Source organism: Taudactylus pleione, unplaced genomic scaffold, assembly GCF_031769625.1.
Source record: "Taudactylus pleione unplaced genomic scaffold, aTauple2 ptg000021l, whole genome shotgun sequence".
In the NCBI taxonomy this organism is placed as follows: domain Eukaryota; kingdom Metazoa; phylum Chordata; class Amphibia; order Anura; family Myobatrachidae; genus Taudactylus; species Taudactylus pleione.
The window spans coordinates 15,559,926-15,583,029 of record NW_028284423.1 but is presented as its reverse complement, the minus strand read 5'-3'; the positions used below and the strand labels follow the sequence as shown (position 1 = coordinate 15,583,029).

Sequence of the window (23,104 nt, the reverse complement as noted above, 5' to 3'; positions counted from 1 at the left end):
GGTATTTCGACGTCTATCATAAATACCTAGCCGGCATTCCATCTGCCGGTCACAAGAATACATCTCCTTTAGCTTAATATTTATATGGTTGTTTTTGTTAGTTGCAAATATTGTTATTGTTCTTTGTATTGTCTATGTATCCAGATATCAGTGTGCGTATTAAGTGTACATTGGCGAGGCATACTGTATGTGCAGGGGTGGGATGGCATGAGGGCAAGGTGGCATCTGATCCCAAGGCGGGTACAATGTTAGAACTGTGGAGCAGTGGCGGGCTGGGCCAGGGGGCAGGGTGCTATGTGCCCCCCGGGCCGCAGCACCATGCGGGCAGCAGCCGTCTGGGCAGTCACGCCCCCGGCATGCCCACCAAAGGGGGCGTGCTGTCAATCACCATAGACAGCATGCCCCCTTTGGTGCGAGACCTATAACGATGGCTTGGCTGTCGTTATTCGGGTCTAGCGCATGCGCACGACAGAGCCACCTCCGTCGTGCGCATGCGCACTTGGGCAACATTGACCTGCTTGCGAGCGCGTCTGAATCAGGCTCTTAGTTTCAAACCCATCATCATTATCGGTGCAAACTTGAACCATTCTTATACTAGGTGCAAGTGATGTGTCTGGTAATAGCCATATTTATGCATACACTTGGCTCTGTCCTCTACCTTCTCACACTAAACTAAACCTCCTTGCAAAGGCCTTATTACAAGTTTACAACCCAGATACAGAACTTCAGCTGCAAGCAGAGGTGTGACTGAGTTGCCTGTAGATGTGTGTACTTGGCTCTGGAGATTGTGCAGTGTGAAAACCTGCACGTTAAGGGCCTGAAGTCAGAGATGGACGGAATTGCAGAGCCACATACAAGCAGTTGTGCAATTCCATCCATCTAAAATTCTAATGCATCAGGAGGTGTCTGTAGGTAACAGACACCTCCTGTTTCATTACAATTGGTGTCTGTAGGTAACAGACACCACCTTGCTGCATCTGCAATCCCAGCGATACAATACGAGGTGTCACAGCCTGGGAAGTATTCAAGATGGTTGCTCCTTTGGCCAGGCTACGTAAGCTGAAGCTTACAACAGCCTGGCTGGGTCCTGGTCACTTGCGAAGCTGGGAAATCTGCATGCAACGTTGCAGACCCTGGCCTCATCCCTCTTGGAAAACAGGGGCGACACCACCCCTGTTTCTGGGAACGGTGGCCAGCCATGCACCTGCTCCGCCACATAAATGCTGCAGCATGTCAATCCTGCTGCGGCTTGGGGGGTCTGCAGGACCTGTTTTGCACATACACAGAATGGGTACTGCGCATATGCAGACCCCAAAACATTGGCAATTACGCAAACCATTGGATTAGCGTACATCTTTGAATCAGGCACTAAGTCTGCAAAAATGATTTGTATTCAACTCTTCATCAACCCATATGCGAGTCTGATGCATGGGTATCATGAGATCCAGATTTTAGAACATGAAATTAGAGACTGATTAACGCATTTTGCAATCATGTCAGGCTACAGGTTTTAATGTGTGAGACTAACTTGATATTGTCATTAAATATCTTCAAAGAAATGAAAGGCATGCAGACGGGCACTGGGGAAAGGGGAGGTGACCTAATTGGGGGAGGCGTGGCCACGTGTGTGCTGGGCTGCTGTGAGGTAAGAGGGCGGGGGGAGTAGCACAAGGCCCGGGGCCCCACTGGGCCCCTCAAGAAAATAGTACCCATTCCCCCGCTTTCCTGCTTCTGCATACAGATATGGATCAAATCCAATTGAATGTAATAATAAACGTGTAGAATTCTATGCATGTTAAACATTATAATTGGCATACTATCATGCTGCTGAGAGCACAAGTTATAATATTTGGGGAAACATATTGAAATGTAAAACAGCGGATGCTTAATATTCAGTTATGATAGACTGGCTTTACAAATACATATTTAAGTAGTCTATTTTGTGTTGCAAGCAAGCCTGATGAGCAAATGACTGTACTAATTACATTTTTAAAAAAACATCAGTATATTATTTCGAGCAGTGATCATCCACTCAAACCAGCCTGACTATATCCTTGAGAGTAATTACATTTGACTTTTCTGCCTCTATTTCTTGAAGCAGCATAATTATTAAAACAGTAATTTTATTATATGTGGCGGGCAGATATCTTGTATTTTATAAACATCTTTTTAAAATAGTTTTACTAGACTTAAATATAACATTAAATATAACATTTAAGAAATAAACATTGGATATGTTGAATGTGCATGGCTTTGGTATAGTGGTTAGCACTGCTTCCTCACAGTACTGAGTTCAATTCGAAAACAGGGCTCTATCTATGTGGAGTTTGTATGTTCCCTCCTTGTTCGCATGGGTTTCCGCTAGGAGCTCCGGCTTCCTCCCACTATCCAAAAATTGTAGTTGTAGGTTAACTGGCTTGACAAAAAAAACCATTATAGTGTGTGTCTGTGAGTAAGTAAGATACAATTTAAGCACCAGTGAGTCTGGAAACAATGATGTCAGTTGCAATATTCTCTGTAGAGCTCTGCATAGCATGTGAATGCTATATAATAATAACTGCTGCCTCACAGTACTAGTACCATGGGTTCAATTTGGATCATGGTTCTATCAGTGTGGAGAGTGCATGGACTGCTGTGACAAAAGATCTGTTATTGTACATAGGGCCTGATTCAGAGATGGACACAGATCACACAGCCACTGTGTTTTTATACAAGGTTGCAGCATCATATCTACGTGAACATCGGTCATCTAAGCAGTAGCAGCTCCTACCCTCTTGGACAAGAGGAACTGCTTGTGCTGCACTGCAGTCTGGAGAGGAGACAGTCGCATGCCCCAGTGCCTGTGCAATGGATCTGACAGGCGCCAGGACCGGTGCATGTGCATAAGCAGCAGAGGGAACCCGCATGTGCAACCACTGAAGGGGCTGCCCAAAAGGTAGAGGAGTGGCTTCCTATTGGCTACTTATTGGAAGCACGTTTTCTGTTACTCGCAGCCCAGACTGGCAGCCCCAGGGGGAGAAAGCAGTTAGCACTTCCAATGGAAAGTGACTGCCAGTGAAGCCAGCGCACAGACCCACTGGCTCACTATGGTGGCGGGTTTTACTGGGGGGCTATAGTCTTGCAGCTCCTAGGTAAAATCCAACTTTGCATCTAAGTAACCCTCAGGAATTTCATGCTGCTGAAATCAGTGAAGTTGTGTCCAATGACGCAGCCACTGACTTCAGCATTTCCCGAAAACTGTGGATCGGTAGATGCCTGATCCGCAGAGAAAGTTTGTGACTGAACACTGTCCTTTTGAGCCTGCCTTCTAGACTGGCAGTGTGTCTGTCCTTCAGTCTTGCTTGAGTTTTGGTGAGTATATAACTAAAAGCACCCATTTCTTGGTTTGCTTTGTAATTAAGAATAAATCACTCGGAAACAGCAGAAAATACAGTTGGACTGTTTTATCTTTCTCATTTAGTTACAGCGCCAGGTTTTCATCATTGTATTTTTGTATATTGTAATGTGTGGGATTTTTTTTGGAGAGAAAGCAGCAGTAACATAGGAGTGCTTGAAAATGTTATAGGTGTTCAATAAGTAAAGTGTTTAATAAATAAGGTAACAAGACCTCTCACATGTCTAACTTCCTCCAGGCCAGAGCAGGTTAGACCACTGTTTCCCCTCCCGCCCCTAAAGACTGTGCTTGATATCAGTCCTACTGTCCCAACATCAGCTGTAAGATGACGGGGCTGGCGGAAACATGTTCAAGTATTGAGGTGCATAGTGTGATCAGATTTCTACATCTAAAGGGCACATCAGCAGCTGAAATTTATCGCCAAATTGTCAAGATGTACGGTTACAACGTCATGTCACTGAAACATATCTGGGTTTGGTGCACTGCCTTTGATAATGGCAGGACAGTCATTCAAGATGAGCAGTGATCAACTCGGCCAAGCACGTCCACCACAGATGACAAATGTGGCGCATTGAAAGTCTAATTAAGTGTTATTGCTGACGAACTACACATCTCAGTGTGCACTGTACAAAACAGCATTTATAAGCAACTTGGGTACAGGAAAAAGTGTTCACACTGGGTACAGAAGCAACTCACAAAAGTTCACAAAACCAATAGGATGGGATTGTCTCTCATGCACTTGATGCGGTACCATGAAGAGTGAGTGCAGTTCCTGCAGCGTATTGTTTACAGGTGATGAAACTTCGGTGCATCATGTGACATCGGAGACAAACCAAGCATCCATAACATGTAAAATACATTGTCCCCACCTTCAAAGAAATTTAAAACAACTCCATCAGCAAAAAATGTCATGATGACTGTGTTTTCAGACTTCAAGAGCATGCTTCTCCCACCAAGGGAGATACTGTGAATGCTGTCCGCCACAGTTGTGGAGGAACATTCATCGAAAACTACCTTGCTTGCTGTAAATAGGCATCGTATTGCTGCACGATAATGCCAGGCCACACTCTGCCAAACGCTTGTGTGAGTTGTTACGGCTCTACCATTGGGAGGTACTGGATCATCTTCCCTACAGCCCTGACCTGGAACCGAGTGATTTCCTTCTCTTTGAACCACTGACGCACCTGGGTGGAAGACGATTCACAACCGACAGTGAAGTTCAGTAAGCTGTCATGTACTGGCTTCAAGTGCTTGATACTGATTTCTTCTATACTGGGATAGATGTGTTGGTGTTCAATTGGAACAAATGCTTAGACAAGTTTGGGGAAAAATAATCTGTACCAAGGCCATACTATTGATTATACGTATAAGTACGAGTTAAATAGATTTACGCAATTAGAGGTCATGTAAACACCCTCGTATTTCGTGCTTACTTGTGTTTGTCTGTTATGTCAGTGACTCTGTGCCTCAGTCCTGTCTGTGTGACTTCCAACCCTGTCAGTAGCACTTGCACAAGCTACTGATGTGTCCTTATGCACCTAGCCTCAATGCGCCATACCATGCAAGATGCCTGGTGCGATTAATCTGCTCCGAGATGTGTAGTGTATAATCTTTTTCTTTAAATTTAGCATCTTATTAGCATTCACAGTTGCAGCAAAAAACACTCAAAGTGTACTACGAATGCTGATCTGCGACTTTAACCACAAAGGAATTCATTTTAAGAATGTACAAAGTCGCAGATGAAGCGCAACGTAACTTGACGTGAGAAAAAGTAACAGCCGCTGCATTGCAGCACTTCATATACAGATTCAGACTAATTTGCGCATGGATGTATAGATCAAATTGATAATCTAGCAAAGTAGTTTTGTCTCTCCTAGTTGTTATTTGTGCAAATAAGATGCATTTTTTTTTAGCAAAGAGAGGTTCGGCAATTTACAGTCTGGTCTGTATCTAAGGAGTACTGTAAGTTGCATCAGCTGTGTGTGCTAGAAGTACCAGAGCAGAAAGTGACACCCCAGTTAGAAAAGAGGAACTGCATGGGTTGTGACAGGTGCTAGAGCAAACACTAGGCATTGCATGCGACTCAGAATCAGGCCCTCTGTGTGCTGGGTGCAGCTTACTTCTCTGCAGGTAAAATTATATTTTACAGTGTGGAAAAAACATTACACCACTTTAAGTATACAGTACTATTAATCTCACTAGATAACACACTGTGACACAACTAGGGGTGTGCACCAGCCACTTTTTGTGTTTTGTGCTTTGGTTTTGGATCTGGATCTTTCTTTGTGTTTTGGATCTGGATTGGTTTTCCCAAAACCACCCTTCCGTGTTTTGGGTTCTGGGTTTTGTGTTTTGGATCTGGATTTTTTCTTAAAAAATAGAAAAAAACGCTAAAATCACATAAAATGGGCCTTTTTTTGTTTTTTTTTGTTCCTACACTATTAATAACCCCAATAACATTAATTTCCACTAATTTCCACTCTATTCTGAACACCTCACACCTCACAATATTGTTTTTAGGCCAAAAGGTTGCACCGAGGTAGCACGCCGAGGTAGCTGGATGACTAAGCGACACAAGTGGGCGGCACAAACACATAGCCCATCTAGGAGTGGCACTGCAGTGGCAGACAGGAAGCCAATCAGCGTTATGGTGCCCAATTGCATGTAGCACGGACCTGGGAGATCCATGCTACATGCATCTGTGTGATTGGCACAGAGCAATGACAGGTCCGTGAGACCCGTCTGTGCTGCTGTGGTAAAAAAAAACCTGTGTAAAAAAAGAAAAAAATGGCGTGCCCCCCACAAAAAAGAGCAACCAGCCCCGGGCACTAGTGACCCAGTGCTGGGTGTGCTTAAATACAGGGGACAAACGACATAGTTTACCCTGCGGTTCCCACCATTGACTACAATGGAGGGAGCCGTTCATTGGCTGAGAGTCGGGAGATGACCTCTCTCAGCCAATGAACACTTAGCAGCGGGGTTTCCATGGTGATACCCCGCTGCTAAGCTCTCATTCGGGAAGTACCGTTCTATAGAACGGTATTAAGTTCGTGGATCGGGTTTTCGTTTTTATTATTTTTTTGCCCAGTCCGGGGATGCCTACTTTGGAACGAAGAGGACAGAACCTCACATAGTCTTGCTGGGACTTGCAGTTCTACTTGTAAAGACAATGTTTGATATTCTTTATTTACACCACACCACACTATCAACCCGCCACCCACCGCCACCAGGGGTGGCGGGGATAGCCCCGGGCTATCAGCCTGGGCCTGGGGTGCCCTGGAGAGGATGACCCCTTTATTGGGGGGGTCCCCAGCTCTCCAGGGATCTCCGGCCTGGGCTGACTAGCGGTCAGGGCTGATGCTGCGGCTGGGGGGCCCGGTGAAAGGGCTCTCCTGGCTGTGGCATCAGCCCCCCACTAGAAAAAGTCCAGTGCTGGTTCTGGAACATACAGGGGAACCCTACTCATTTTTTCCCCTGTAGTTCCAGAACCAGGACCGGATCAGAGCCCAGAGCTGGTTGCACAGAATACGGGGGACCCCTACGTTGTTTGTCCCCCGTATTTTGGCAACCAGCACTGGTTCTGACTAGCCCGGTGCTGGTTGTGCTTAAGTACAGGGGACCCCTACGTCATTTGTCCCCTGTATTTAAGCACACCCAGCACTGGGTCACTAATGCCCGGGGCTGGTTGCTTTTTTTTGGGGGGGGGTGCACGCCATTTTTTTCTTTTTTACACAGGTTTTTTTTTTTTTTACCACAGCAGCACAGACGGGTCTCACGGACCCGTCAGTGCTCTGTGTCAATGACACAGATGCAAGTAGCACGGATCTCCTGGTCCGTGCGTGCATCTGTGTCATTGAAATACACAGCAGCACAGACGGGTCTCACTGACCGATCTGTGCTCTGTGTCACTGTCAATCACACAGATGCATGTAGCACGGATCTCACGAGTCCGTGCTACATGCAAATGAGCACCATAATGCTGATTGTCTGAGAGCCGGGACAGACGGCTGTCAGCCAATCAGCACTTTGCCCATTAAAGGCAAAGGCATTTTTTTTTAAATGGCCGCTCGAGGCAAAACCTCGAGATCCGACAGCAGATCTCGAGGTTTTGCCTCAGGAGAGGGATCCGGGGCAGAGAGGGAGATCCGAGCTTGGGCTCGGATCGCCATGGATCCCCGAAGTTCAGGTGGGTTCGGTTCTCAGGGAACCGAACCCGCTCATCCCTATACACAACCATGTGTATGCAAAATAATTTAATTAGAAAAAAGTGTCTGAATTAGCCTTATTGCTGCAGATTTTCTTTACTCTCTTAAATCAAGCATTCGGAAACCCTGCATTTTCTACTGGTGGTTGAACAGCAGTTAGCATTCACAGCTATGCTGTCATGGGTTTGTTTCCATATTACAAAAGGCAGCTGGTTATTCAGAGGGTGAATACAATATAACAAGGTTCGGATATATAAAATAAATTAATTTTATTAAATGAAATACCAATAAAATTCAATATGCATTGATCCTTATTTTCACATGTTGTATATTTAAAGTAGGGTGAGCGGGTTCGGATTTCTGAAATCCAAACCCCCCCGAGCCCCCCCGATCCGAGGCAGATCCGAGTCAGGCTCGACTTTTCCTGCCTGACTCGGATCTGAAATCGAGGCAAAACGTCATCATCCCGCCTTCCGAGTCTCGCGGGTTTTGGAACCTATATAAGGTACCCGCGTCGGCGCCATTTTTTCACTCGGCTGTGGACAGTGAAGAGGGAGGGTGGGAGTTAGGGCTGGCTGGGCTGTGTAGTGTAGTGAAGTGTTGCTGTTGTCCACTACTTCAAAGTCCATAGGGGCTGGCTGTGTTGTGCTGTGCTGCTGTTGTTAATAGGGGCTGTGTCCACTACTTCAAAGTCCATAGGGGCTGGCTGGACTGTGTTGTGCAGTCAGTTCTCCATAGGGGCTGTGTCCACTCCAAAGTCCTGTGCAGTGTCCCAGTCCTAAAGGGGTGCTGTAGTGTTGTCCAGGGGGTGCTCTGTCCATCAGGGGTGCTCCCCCCAAGTGCTAAAAAAATAATATATTTTCTGTGTTTGTGAATTGTGTGCGCAGTAGCCGCACGTGCATCAACAAAGTAGTGCCAAGCGTGCGCCTGTGTCATAAGTAAAGGGCCGGCTGGCTTGACCGTTAAAGGGTGCTGTAACCCCCAAAGTACACTCCAGTCCAAACCAAAAATAAAATTATTTTCTGTGTTTGTGAATTGTGTGCGCAGTAGCCGCACGTGCATCAACAAAGTAGTGCCAAGCGTGCGCCTGTGTCATAAGTAAAGGGCCGGCTGGCTTGACCGTTAAAGGGTGCTGTAACCACCAAAGTACACTCCAGTCCAAACCAAAAAAAAAAATATTTTCTGTGATTGTGAATTGTGTGCGCAGTAGCAGCACGTGCATCAACAAAGTAGTGCCAAGCGTGCGCCTGTGTCATAAGTAAAGGGCCGGCTGGCTTGACCATTAAAGGGTGCTGTAACCCCCAAAGTACACTCCAGTCCAAACCAAAAAAAAAATAATTTTCTGTGTTTGTGAATTGTGTGCGCAGTAGCCGCACGTGCATCAACAAAGTAGTGCCAAGCGTGCGCCTGTGTCTTAAGTAAAGGGCCGGCTGGCTTGACCGTTAAATGGTGCTGTAACCCCCAAAGTACACTCCAGTCCAAACCAAAAAAAAAAATATTTTCTGTGATTGTGAATTGTGTGCGCAGTAGCAGCACGTGCATCAACAAAGTAGTGCCAAGCGTGCGCCTGTGTCATAAGTAAAGGGCCTGCTGGCTTGACCGTTAAAGGGTGCTGTAACCCCCAAAGTACACTCCAGTCCAAACCAAAAAAAAAATAATTTTCTGTGTTTGTGAATTGTGTGCGCAGTAGCCGCACGTGCATCAACAAAGTAGTGCCAAGCGTGCGCCTGTGTCATAAGTAAAGGGCCGGCTGGCTTGACCGTTAAAGGGTGCTGTAACCCCCAAAGTACACTCCAGTCCAAACCAAAAAAAAAATAATTTTCTGTGTTTGTGAATTGTGTGCGCAGTAGCCGCACGTGCATCAACAAAGTAGTGCCAAGCGTGCGCCTGTGTCATAAGTAAAGGGCCGGCTGGCTTGACCGTTAAAGGGTGCTGTAACCCCCAAAGTACACTCCAGTCCAAACCAAAAAAAAAAATATTTTCTGTGATTGTGAATTGTGGGCGCAGTAGCAGCACGTGCATCAACAAAGTAGTGCCAAGCGTGCGCCTGTGTCATAAGTAAAGGGCCGGCTGGCTTGACCGTTAAAGGGTGCTGTAACCCCCAAAGTACACTCCAGTCCAAACCAAAAAAAAATATTTTCTGTGATTGTGAATTGTGTGCGCAGTAGCCGCACGTGCATCAACAAAGTAGTGCCAAGCGTGCGCCTGTGTCATAATTAAAGGGCCGGCTGGCTTGACCGTTAAAGGGTGCTGTAACCCCCAAAGTACACTCCAGTCCAAACCAAAAAAAAAAAATTATTTTCTGTGTTTGTGAATTGTGTGCGCAGTAGCCGCACGTGCATCAACAAAGTAGTGCCAAGCGTGCGCCTGTGTCATAAGTAAAGGGCCGGCTGGCTTGACCGTTAAAGGGTGCTGTAACCCCCAAAGTACACTCCAGTCCAAACCAAAAAAAAAATTATTTTCTGTGTTTGTGAATTGTGTGCGCAGTAGCCGCACGTGCATCAACAAAGTAGTGCCAAGCGTGCGCCTGTGTCATAAGTAAAGGGCCGGCTGGCTTGACCATTAAAGGGTGCTGTAACCCCCAAAGTACACTCCAGTCCAAACCAAAAAAAAAATAATTTTCTGTGTTTGTGAATTGTGTGCTCAGTAGCCGCACGTGCATCAACAAAGTAGTGCCAAGCGTGCGCCTGTGTCATAAGTAAAGGGCCGGCTGGCTTGACCGTTAAAGGGTGCTGTAACCCCCAAAGTACACTCCAGTCTAAACCAAAAAAAAAAATATTTTCTGTGTTTGTGACTTGTGTGCACTGTGGCTGCACGTGCATCAACAAAGGAGCAGCGCCAAGCGTGCGCCTGTGTCCCATAAGTAAAGAGCCGGCTGGCTCATTTCTTAAAGGGTGGTGTAACCCATAAAGTGCACTACTCTCCAGCAAAAATAAAAAAATATTTTCTGTGTTTGTGTGCGCTTTAGCCGCACGTATATATCAATATAACATAAATGGAGAACCAAGCTTTCTCCGATAAAAATAAAATAGGGAAAGATCAAGAACCACTTCCTCCTAGTGCTATTGCTGCTGCTGGGAGTTGTTCATCATCCCAGAGAGGAAGTAGGAACATCACTACTTTTACTAAACAATTGACCCTCCAACAGTCCCTAGCGATGAGGATGAAGTACGACAGCAGTCATCCTGAAGCAAAACGTATAACTGAGGCCTTGACTGCTATGTTGGTGTTAGACGTGCGTCCGGTATCCGCCATTAGTGCAGTGGGATTTAGACAATTGATGGAGGTAGTGTGTCCCCGGTTCCAAATCCCATCTAGATTCCACCTGCATCCTTAAAGCAGCAGCGACAAGCATGCGTCTGTCTGTTAAAGGGTGGTGACACCCTCAAAGTGTGCTACACAAACAATTAAAATATTGTTCTTTTTTTTCTGTCTTTGTGAAATGTGTGGGCTGTAGCCGCACCTGCATCCTTAAAGCAGCAGCGACAAGCGTGCGTCTGTCTGTTTAAGGGTGGTGACACCCTCAAAGTGTGCTACTCAAACAATAAAAATATTGTTCTTTTTTTTCTGTCTTTGTGAATTGTGTTGGCTGTAGCCGCACTTGCATCCTCAAAGCAGCAGCGACAAGCGTGCGTCTGTCTGTTAAAGGGTGGTGTAACTCTCAAAGTGCTCCAAGAAATAAAAAACAATTTTTTTAATGTGTTTGTGACTTGTGTGCGATGTAGCCGCACTTGCATCCTCAAAGCAGCAGCGACAAGCGTGCATCTGTCTGTTAAAGGGTGGTGACACCCTCAAAGTGTGCTACACAAACAATAAAAATATTCTTCTTCTTTTTTCTGTCTTTGTGAATTGTGTGGGCTGTAGCCGCACTTGCATCCTCAAAGCAGCAGCGACAAGCGTGCGTCTGTCTGTTAAAGGGTGGTGACACCCTCAAAGTGTGCTACACAAACAATAAAAATATTGTTCTTTTTTTTTCGCTCTTTGTGGAATGTGTGGGCTGTAGCCACACCTGCATCCTTAATGCTGCAGCGACAAGTGTGCATCTGTCTGTTAAACGATTACATCGGTGACAGCATCCAAGTAGGCATGTCAGACAGTCCGTACCTGTACTGGCAGGAAAAATAAGCAATTTGGAGGTCCCTGTACAAACTGGCTCTATTTTACCTGAGTTGCCCCCCCTCCAGTGTGTTCTCCGAAAGAGTGTTTAGTGCAGCCGGGAACCTTGTCAGCGAAAGGCGTAGGAGGTTGCTTCCACAAAATGTGGAGAAGATGATGTTCATAAATTGAATTATCAACTCTTCCAGGGAGACCAGCCTCCAGAACGTACAGAGGGACCTGTGGTTCCAGCGGGGATGAATTAATACTCTGTGAGGATGAGGATGTACACACTGAAGAGGGTGAGGAATCGGTGGATGAGGAGGATGAGGATGACATCTTGCCTCCGTAGAGCCAGTTTGTGCAGGGACAGATTAATTGCCAGCTTGTTTTGTGGGGGCCCAAACGAACCAATCATTTCAGCCACAGTTGTGTGGCAGACCCTGGCGCTGAAATTATTGGTTTGTTAAAGTGTGCATGTACTGTTTATACAACATAAGGGTGGGTGGGAGGGCCCAAGGACAATTCCATCTTGCACCTCTTTTTTTTCTTTGCATTATGTACAGTTTGGGGCCTAGTTTTTCAAACTGCCATCCTGTCTGCCACTGCAGTTTCACGCCTAGATGGGTCACGTGTTTGTGCTGCCCACTCGTGTCGCTTAGCATAGTCATCCAGCTACCTCGGTGCAACCTTTTGGACATAAAAACACTATTGTGAGGTGTTCAGAATAGACTGGAAATGAGTGGAAATTAAGGTTATTGAGGTTAATAATAGCATAGGAGCAGAAAAACCTACAAATTCTGTGATTTTAGCTGTTTTTATGCTTTTTTTCAAAAAAATACAGATCCAAAACACAAAACCCAGAACCCAAAACACGGTAGGGTGGTTTTGGCAAAACCAATCCAGATCCAAAACACGAAGAAAGATCCAGATCCAAAACCAAAACACAAAACACGAAAAGTGGCCGGTGCACACCCCTAATTTAAAGCATTGTAAGAAATATATATATATATATATATATATATATATAAATTAATGACAAATGGTCCTGTACCAGTATAGACAATAATCTCCAAACTGTGCTAATAGGAGAATTTTAATAATTCCAAGTCTTGTAATGGTTGCCAACTGCAAACAGAATCCAAGCAGCGCAGGGGTCCTGTATGATTTGGACAGGCTTTGATAGCAAAAATGTACCTGTAGTGTGTTTACAGTCTAAATCACGGTGTCACTATTCATGGCTCTCACCTGTGTAGAAGGGAGCCTGGATGTCCGTGTGAAGGCTGTGGTAGGCAGTAGTATCCCCAGTGTGGTGTAGAACGGCGCTGCACCTTTTGAAGCGCTAATTTTCAGGAGTCCAGACACAGGCGGTAATTCACTTCATGTGAGTTTAGTTCAACCTGGGAGAGGGAACCGCTCACAAGCTGTTCTAGCCTCACTGAAATAGCAGAACGCTTCGGATTTGTTAGAAGAATGGACTGCAATAGCCGATTTGATTCTGGCTGGGAGACTGTGGGGATACGGAAGACAGGTGCATATGGGGTTTGCTGGATAGCAAGTAGCTCAACCTAGGAGAGGGAGCCGATCACCTCCTTACTGCTGGGCTGCGCTGACAGAGAGCTCCGTATTAGATGAATGGGGCAGACCACATGAGTCAGATAGGCAGTAGGTCTGTAAATCCTTAGAAATAGCAGGTACCAGGACCATCTGATTTTTGGCAGGCGGTCACCCTGCATTTTCTGCTGGTGGTGCTGTCATGGGTTTGTTTCCAACCAGGGCTCTATCTGTGTGGAGTTAGTTTGTTGTGACTGGGTTTGTTGCAATGGAGCAGCGGCCGCAGCCATGGAAACTTGCCGCTGATTGGCTGAGAGTGGCCGCTGCCTGATTTATTATAGTCAATGGAGTTTACCGGAAATTACCATAAGTCAATTCGGGTGTCAGCGGGCATTGCCCACTGCCTGTCCATTGGGTTGTGAATAGTTTGTTGTTTTACGAAGACCTAGGACTTCTACTGGAAAAGAAGATTGACCTCCTGCAAGGAGTAGGCAAGAACTGCATGTAGCATATGTGCGTGTGGTTGAGTGAGTGAATTACAATATTCAGTGTGGGAGTACTGTGTTTTGTTTAATATTTTTTTAACACTGGGGATAAAGGTGCAACCGGCCTGCTGGCACTTGAAGTTCTACAACTGGCAAAGGGCAGGCTGGATGTTACCTAAAGTTCAGCTGTGAAGAACAGTATTATTACTTTAAGTAACCCATTACCTCTGCATCCACCGGCCAGGGATACATCGAAGAGCCCTCAGCTGGTCAATGCTCTGGAGGGGGACCCCATTTTGGGGGGGGGAAGTCCCCACTGTGCAGGGATTGCCAGCCCTAGGCTGATCAGTTTGGGGATGGTTTAATGCCAAGGCAGTAGGACCTCATGCTGAGTGTCCTCCTGCTGTAGCATTACAACCCTAGCTGGGACCCCACACCATTTAAAACAAAAAAAACTATTTAACTGCTTTAATACTCCACCTCTATTTACCTGTTCTGGCCTTGGGCCTCTGCTCTAGTTCTTGATTCTATTTCATTGTATAGTTTATATTAAACTGCCACCCTGTTTGCCACTACAGTCTGACTTCAGTGTGTTATATTATTTTGCAAACTGCCATGTGTTTGTGCCGCTGCTCTGTTACTTAGCTTAGCCAGTCAGCTCGATGAAGTCTTTGGCCAATATGGGTGAAAACAATATTGTGAGCTGTGGTGTGGTCAAAATTGACTGGAAATTAATTTTATTACTGTTAGGAACAAAAATAGGCCCAAATGACATTATTTTATCTGTTTATTATCAATTAAAAAAATCCAGATCCAAAACACTTGAGGGTGGTTTTGGCAAAACTAAAACACGACAATGAATTAGAACCAAAACCAAAACACAGGGGTCTGCATACATATCTAATTTAAATAGAAATGCACAATGTTTTGTTCTTAGCATTGCAAATAAAGTGAAATAATGCTGCTCAGTGGCGTAAGTTCATCCCAGACGCCCGGAGGCAAGTTACAAATTGGTACCCCCACCCCAGTCACAGCCGCTGATACTGTCATTTAGCAATTCGCATGCAGACAGGCTACAGATAGACGGAGGCAGCAGCTGATGGTCTGACATGGAACTCTCCACTAGTCTATGGTGGCTTCTCAGGTGCCGGGAACGGGTGTCATGTATTGGGCAGACATAGCGGTACACTCTGTGGGGTGGGGTGAATATGTTGTGGACAATGGAGGAGGTGCCCCTTCAAAGCTGGAGCCCGGTGGCAGGCGCCTCCTTTGTCTCCCATAGTTCTGCCCCTGATGCTACTCAAATGTATTATTTTTAGATAATAAGATTGGTGTTCCATTTTTCCATAATAAATATTTTTTTTATTTAATAACATTATTTAAAGTTTAAATATAGTATGAGTTTAATCTCCTGAGTCTCCTGTTTTAGTGTTTTTATCTGAATTAGAATTAATTTGTATGGTTATTTATTAAAGATTTTTAATCTTTGTGGTTTTAAAAGCATATATTGTTTTTGTTAGTTTTTTACTTTTCATTTACAAATAGGTTGTTCACATATAATTTAAATTCATAAGAATGTTTGTTCGGCACCTCTAGATAAAAAGAAAATGTTGGAAATCTATCCACTGGTAAAATAGATTTGGACTACTACAGCTCCACTTGAATCAATTTTGGTCTTTTTTAACATTATTATGTAAATGTAATTAACCTTACCTTTCTATAGCTCCAGTGCTGGTTACCCTTCATCCCGTGACAATCGTAAAGGGTGATGGGACTGTTACGAGAAATTGCATCAAAGCAAAATTTCCTTGTGTGAAGCGGCTCCCCGGGACGTACATCTTCCCTCCATCCGAAGGTAAATAGCTGTAAATCAACAAAAACAACATGTAGGAATAAAACAATAAAATAGTAACAGTTGTTGTAATTAGAACTGTCGATTACCAAGACAACTCTAAATAGCAAGATATGTACTGTCTAATACTAGGTTTTATAATGAGAAGCTGTACAATCAATCGCTATGGCACCAGACACTGTAGCCTGTTGCAAAATTGATAGTAGCATTTAACCACCTGGAAAAAAGGCATTTATTTGTCTACACTGTGGATAGGAATATAATATTTCAAAATATAAATGTAAGAAGTTAAAAATAGCATATTTATAAAACCATTTATAGTAATAATAAAACATGCATTCAATGAGGTTTAGTGTCTGTGCTTACATAACTAGTGTGGCTCTTGACAGATACAACCTTTAGGGACAGATTAGCATTACTGCCTCTCAGCACTGAGCAGTGGCATCACAAGGGGGGTGCGAGCAGCACCAGGGTGTCACCCGCTGTAACTAGGGTTTTTGGAGCCTAGGGCAAATTGAAAAATGGCACTCAGTCCATAACTCATAGGTTGGTCAAGGTTATCCTCAGGTCTCCCTAGAAGGAGAAAAACTTGGAGCGAGGGTAGCCCTTAAGGAGCATACCCTTTCCCCCACTTAAAAAACATTAACATGACACTGGGTTAGTTTAAATCACACAACTGTAGAAATAGGGAGGCATTTTTTTTATTTATTTTATAATATATATTTCTTTTATAACACTTACTATATTGCAAACCACTGTTTATTCATTTTTTCATGCAAAAAACATAGGAAAAGAGTGCAAACATTGCATCAATAACAAACAAGATGCATTCTGGGTAAAGTAAATCACATACATGCAAATTATCCTACCTGAATGCATTATGATTTTAAAAACTGATGCCATTATTGCACTCGACCAAATCACTCACTCACTGACGTGACATTCTTGTAATGATCTTTAGAGCGAAGACAGCCCATAAGGATCATGTCCAAACCCCCACATTGGATGAAGACAGCCCATAAAGATCATGTCCAAACCCCCACATTGGATGAAGACAGCCCATAACGATCATGTCCAATCCCCCACATTGGGGAAAGTTATAATATTCCAAACTTACATATATATATATAGAGAGAGAGAGAGAGAGAGCAGCACATTAATAAACCACCTGTACAGCAGCGATGGCTGATGGTGCCCCCCTCTGTCGGTACAGCCATGGTGTCCCTGGGCACGTGCCCTGCTCGACCCCCCTAGATACATCACTGGTGACACCAAAGTGCCTACTCCTCCTCAGTGACAGGACCTGGGTGCTGCACTCTAGCATTATGTGCAGCACTTGGCTCTTTACAAAGTGAGGGAGCTGGCACTGCAAATACACTGGTCCCCGGGGGCAGTCCGCACCTTCGGGATCCCCCAGAGAGACTAAAACAGGGGGGTTCAGGCCACCTGGCTATGCCCCCTACCCACAAGGCCATGCCCCCTTGCCACAAAGCTACACCCTTTTTACAGGCTGCAGCTTCATCTCGCGCACTAAAAGCCTCCTCGTCCCTGCATCAGGTTTCACCCAGTGGATGGATGCCACTGACACTGAGGTCATGGGTTTGATTCTCATCACATCCCTAACTGTGTGGAGTTTGTATATTTACCCCATACTTGCGTGGGTTTCCTCCTGGGTGCTCCAGTTACCTCCCACAATCCAAAAATATAATGGTAGGTTAATTATCTCTGGATAAAAAATGAACCCTAGTGTGTAAGTGTGTGTACATGTGGTAGGGAATATAGATTGTAAGATCCACTGGGCAGGGGCTGATGTGAGAGCCAAGATTTTCTCTGTAAAGCGCTGCAGAATATGGACCTCATTCAGAGGCGCTCGCAAAATGCGAGCACTCGCTCCGAATGAGGGGGCCGCATATTAAAAATGTTCCAGCCTCCTGGCCTCTCGCTAGGCTGTGGGTTACCACCCACAGCTTTAACGAGCGGCCAGGATTATGGTCCTTATGGTCAAGACCATCGTGACCATGGGGGCATGCAACGAGACCCTTGTGGTAGGGTCTTGTCTGCCACAAGCCCCAGAGAGCTTCCAGCTCTAATAGAGCCAGAAGCTCTCCCACTGACATCACTGGTGATGTCAGTGGTGCTGCCCACAAATGGCAGACGCTCGCATGGGAACACCTCCATTTGTGAAGCCACCCCCCGCCACGCCTACAAAATGGGACGAGCTGTCAATCAACATCGACAGCCGCCCCTTTTGTAGTGAGACCCAGAGTGAGAGAATTTTTTTCTCGCTCCGGGGCTTGCGCATGCGCAGTGAAGCAGCTGCGCGTGCGCAGAGGCCAACATCGACCCGTTTGCGAGCAGGTCTGAATGAGACCCTATGTGTGCAATATATAAATAACTGGTAATATATAAATAATAAATGACATGTCGACAGTGAAAATGTCAACTGCACACAGTACATATATTATTATCCAAATGCATTTTGCATTGCTATGAAACATCATTTGCATGCTTACATATTTGTGTAATACATTTTATACATCTTCTACTATGATTGCTGGTAAGGTGCTTCATTTTTGTAGTTATTGATGAAGCTGTTAAATGACCATTCCCAAAACATTCACAGGTCAAAGCTGCCATTAAATCCCTGTTATGTAAGATAAATAAGACTTTTATGCAGCAATATTCATTTTTTGTTGAATGCTTCTCTCTAGTGGAGATACTTTGAATTACACTTTTTCCAGAACTACAGTAAAATTATTAAAATATCCTGAATTATTGTTATTGAGCAGCTCTTACCTTGTGGTCTGAGAATATTGTAAACTGACAACCTAAGGGATTTTCTAGCTTTGAACTAACCATAAAAACAAATATTAAAGAATATTTATAAATAGCCATGTGCGCCGACCCCTGTGTTTTCGTTTTGGATCTGTATCTCCTCGTGTTTTGGATCTGGATTTGGTTTTGCCAAACCCACCCATTGCATGTTTTGGTTATGGATCTGTGTTTTTTCTAAAAATATCATAAAAAAAGCTAAAATCACATATTTTGGGCCTGTTTTTGTTCCTACAGTATTATTAATCTCAATAACATTTATTTCCAGTCATTTCCAGTAAAATTTTGACCACCTCACAGCTCACGATATTGATTTAATCTAGTTTAGGGCCAAAAGGTTGCATCCAGCTATCTGGTTTACTAAGCTAAGCGACAGTAGTGGTGACACTAACATGTGGCAGTTCAGCTGCCAACATAGCACAGAGTGGCATTGCAGTGGTAGGGATGTGATAATATAGTTTAATAAACTATACGACCCCTAGGAAGTTTAAAAACCAAGACTGTTTTCCTTAACTAGGTCAAAGGCCTGACGGAGTAGGAATATGTTTATTGACTGAAGACAGGGAAAGGACGGAAGGATTGATTAGTTTTTAATTTATTTATATTAATGTTTTGATTCTTAAAAAATTATGAGGGAAGATCAATGTAGGATCAAGATCTTCAGTTCCTAAAACACATCAATGATCTGGAGGAGGTTTTTTAATTTTTAAACATCTAAAAGAAATGAGGTGGCCTTGCTGGTGGAGGTGCTGCTACAACACCTGCAGAGTCACAAATACATGGATGATAAACTGCGGTCTGGCCGGCAGTGTCACGAAACAATAATAGCGCAGCTAAGTTGAAAATGCACACACAAAAAAAATATTTAGATTTTTTATTTTTTGTGGATTGATCATATTAATTTTATTTAAAAAAAATTTTCTAACACTGGGGAAGAGCACCCCTGAACAAGGCAGCAGCCCATTGATGAACAACACAGATAGCACCCCTTCTTTATGGACAACAAAGCTACCCTACCGAGTGTGGACAGACCACCTGCAGAGTAAAAAAAAAAAGTGGACGATAAACTGCGGTCTGGCCGGCAGTGTTACTAAACAATAATTTTTCATAATATTAATTTTATTTCACTTTTATTGTTTTAACACTGGGGAAGAGCACCCCTGAACTAGAGACTTGCGCCGACCTCCGTGTTTTGGTTTTGGATCAGTATCTCCTCTTGTTTGGGATCTGGATTGTTTTTTCCAAAACCGCCTTTGCGTGTTTTGTTTTTTTGGTTTTGGAACTGGATTTTTTTTTTTTAAACCATTAGAACAGCTAAAATCACATAATTAGGGCCTGTTTTTGTTCCTACAGTATTAACCTCAAAAACATTTATTTACAGTCATTTCCAATCAATTTTGACCACCTCACAATATTGATTTTTTCATCTAGTTTAGGGCCAAAAGGTTGCATCCAGCTGGCTGGCTGACTAAGCTAAACTACAACAGTGGGCGGCACTAACATGTGGCAGTTCAGCTTCCAACACGAATACAGTGTGTTATACAGTGTGGGTTAGATACACCAATAGTGCACATACTGTGACAGCAGTGTCGGCAGTGCAGGGTGCTGTCTGTGTCCTCAATGCGAGAGTGCCAGTGGTGTCCTCAATGTGGAAGTGCCGGCAGTGTTGGCAGTGTGGTGGTGTTGGTAGAGTGGGGTCCAGGCAGTGTCTTGAGTGCATAGTGCCGGCAGTGCCAGCAGAGCAAGGGTGCCAGCGGTGTGCAGGAGTGCTGGCAGTGATGGCTGTGCAGGGATGCCCTCGGTGTGGGAATAGCGGCAGTGCAGAGTCGCTGACGGCATCCTCAATATGTGGGGCAGTAGTGCGGGGGTGCTGGCAATGTCCTTAGTGCAGGGTGCTGGTGGTGCTGCCAAAGTGGGGTGCCAGCGGTGTCCTCAGTGCATGTGTGCTGACAGTGTTGGCAGTGCAGGGGTGCCGGTGGTGTCCTCAGTGTGGGAGTGCCGGCAGTGTGGGGTTGCTGGCGGTGGCCTCAGTACGTGGGGAGTGTGGGGGAGCTGGCAGTGTCCTCAGTGCAGAGTGTCAGCAAAGTGGGGGTGCCAGTGGTGTGCTGACATTGCCGGCAGTGCAGGGGTGCCGGTGGTGTCCTCAGTGTGGGAGTGCCGGCAGTGTAGGGTCGCTGACGGTGTACTAAGTACGTGGGGCAGCAGTGTAGGGGTGCTGGCAGTGTCCTCAGTGCAGAGTGTCGGCAAAGCGGGGGTGCCAGCGGTATCCTCATTGCATGTGTGCTGACAGTGTCAGCAGTGCAGGGGTGCCTGTGGTGTCCTCAGTGTTTGAGTGCTGGAAGTGTCGGCAAGGTGGGGGTCGCTGACGGTGTCCTCACGTGGGGCAGCAGTGCATGGTTGCTGGCAGGGTGCCAGTGGTGTTGGCATAGCAGGGGTGCCAGGTGTGTCCTCAGTTTGGGGATCCTGATGGTGTTGGCACTGCATGGGTGCTGCTGGTGTCCTCAATGCAGGGTGCCAGCAGTGTCAGCAGCAGGGTTGTCGGCAGCGGGGGATGCTGCCAGTGGGGGTCGGCAGCAGGGGGTGCCGGTGGTGTCAGGCAAGGGGGATGGGTGGCATCTTCCTAACTTCCTGTGCTATATTCAATGGGCTTTACACTAATTGGCTGAGAGCCGTCACACACTGCTCTCTCAGCCAATAAGCATTAAGCCCACTTGATGCAAAACCTCGCAATCTGACGGCGGGATCGCGAGGTTTAGGCTCGATTAGAGATCCGGGGCAGCAGGGCTGTCTTAACAACATTGTAGGCCCTGGCAAAGCAATGCACTGAGGGCTTCTACCCACTCATTCACGGGAATACAAAATGGTCAATACATTTAAACTATACAATTTACTGGTACTTTCAACAAAATCAATGTTCTAACATAAAAAACATAATGTAAAGGAAGGATTATGGATGCCACATCCCTCTTCTCTTCTCCAGCTCGCAGTGCAATTCCTGCTCATCACTGTGGCTGTGATTAAAGTATTGGGGCCCCCTGAGAGAGGGGGCCTGGGAGATCATGCCCCCTGTGCCCCCACCCCCTAATTCTGGTTCTGTAGCTGCAGGCTGTCAGCCAGGTAGAGAATGCTTTCTGGTCACTCTGATTATGTGTCTACCTCTCAGCCGGCTGCCCTATGTATGGAGCGAGCAGCCACATACTGCATATAGTTGTCCCCTGTCCCAGCCTGCTCCTGCTTGAAGGCCCCTAAAATTGTGAGGCCCTGTGCTGCTGCCCTTTGTGCCTGTATGTTAAAATGGCCCTGCGGGGCAGGTAGGGAGATCCGAGCTGTGACTCGGATCCCCCAAATTCGGGTGGGTCTGGTTCCCGGAGAACCGGACCCGCTCATCTCTACCCTGAACGAGGCAGCAGACCCTTGATGAACAACACAGACAGCACCCCATCTTTATTGACAACAAAGCACCCCTGCCGAGTGCAGATAGACCACCTGCAGAGTCACAAATATGTGGATGATAAACTGTGGCAGTGTCACCGAACAGAAATAATGCAGCTAAGTTGCTAACGCAAACACACAAAAAAAAGAAAGAAAGAAAAAAATGATTTATTTTTTTACACTGGGGACTGCAGCCCTAGCTTGATGGACAGGACAACCAACATAGCAGCAGCCACAGTTAATTGACAGGAGAAGTGACACAGCAGCTGCAGCACCCACTGAAGGAAGCCCCCCTTTATATACTGCAGCCTAAGCCCCTTTACGGACAACACAGCAGCAGCCTTCAGCCCAAGACCCTGACTGGACACACACACTGAGTGACCCACAGTGACTACAGGTCTGCTAGCTTCTCTCTCCACAGCCAGAGCGAAAATGGCAGCTATCACGGGGACCTTTATATTATCCAAAACCCGCGAGAATTCGACAGCGGGAAGATGACGTTTTGCCTCGTGAGATCCGAGTCAGGCAGGAAAAGACGAGCCGGTCTTGGATTCAACTTGGAATTGTAATGTTCGGATGGGTCCAGTTCTCTGAGAACTCAACCCGCTCATCTCTATATATAAATAATACCTCTGATGTCTCATGTACTGACATGTATTGCTTTGATTTTGCAGTCAGTTATAGCCCATATGACTTATGGGGCTGGCATCAAAAGAGACCAGGACTCAGACAAAGCAATGGACATTTAACATCCCTACTTTTTCTGCATATTTAATAATAATGTAGCCATCATTTTTAGAAGGTGAGGAGAAAATATTAAAATAATATTTAGTTATGTGCTTCTCCAGTGCAACATTTTCACTAATAGATAACCATCAAGCCAATACTAGAGATGTGGACAGACCCCCGTGTTTTGGTTTTGGATCTGGATTCATCTTCGTGTTTTGGCTTTGCAAAACCACCCTCAAGTGTTTTAGCTTTGGATTCGGATAAATATTGATAAAAGTCGATTAGGAATCGATAAAAACATCAACAGAAATCAATAAAAAAGCTAAAATGTTCGAATCCAAAACCAGATTTCGTTTTTTAAATCCAAGTTCCAAACTGGCAACATATCTACCCAAAACAACCATCAAAAAACAAAACAAAGTGAAAAGTGGTGTCCAAAATACAAGCAAAAAAGTCAATTACATTTATGTATCTGTGCCCTTGTCATTTTTAATCCTAGGTTTTAAACTATTTCAAAGCACGTGTG

General features: G+C 45.2%; 1 protein-coding gene across 1 annotated transcript in view; it reads right to left on the bottom strand.

Annotated features, from left to right (window-relative positions):
• The window catches only part of GALNTL6 (polypeptide N-acetylgalactosaminyltransferase like 6), a 1,410,303-nt gene that overhangs the window by 13,056 nt on the left and 1,374,143 nt on the right, over positions 1-23,104 (bottom strand). Inside the window, exon 11 of the mRNA XM_088448140.1 lies at positions 15,447-15,596. Coding sequence (XP_088304266.1) covers positions 15,447-15,596 — 150 coding nt within the window. The remainder of the gene's footprint in view (positions 1-15,446; positions 15,597-23,104) is intronic.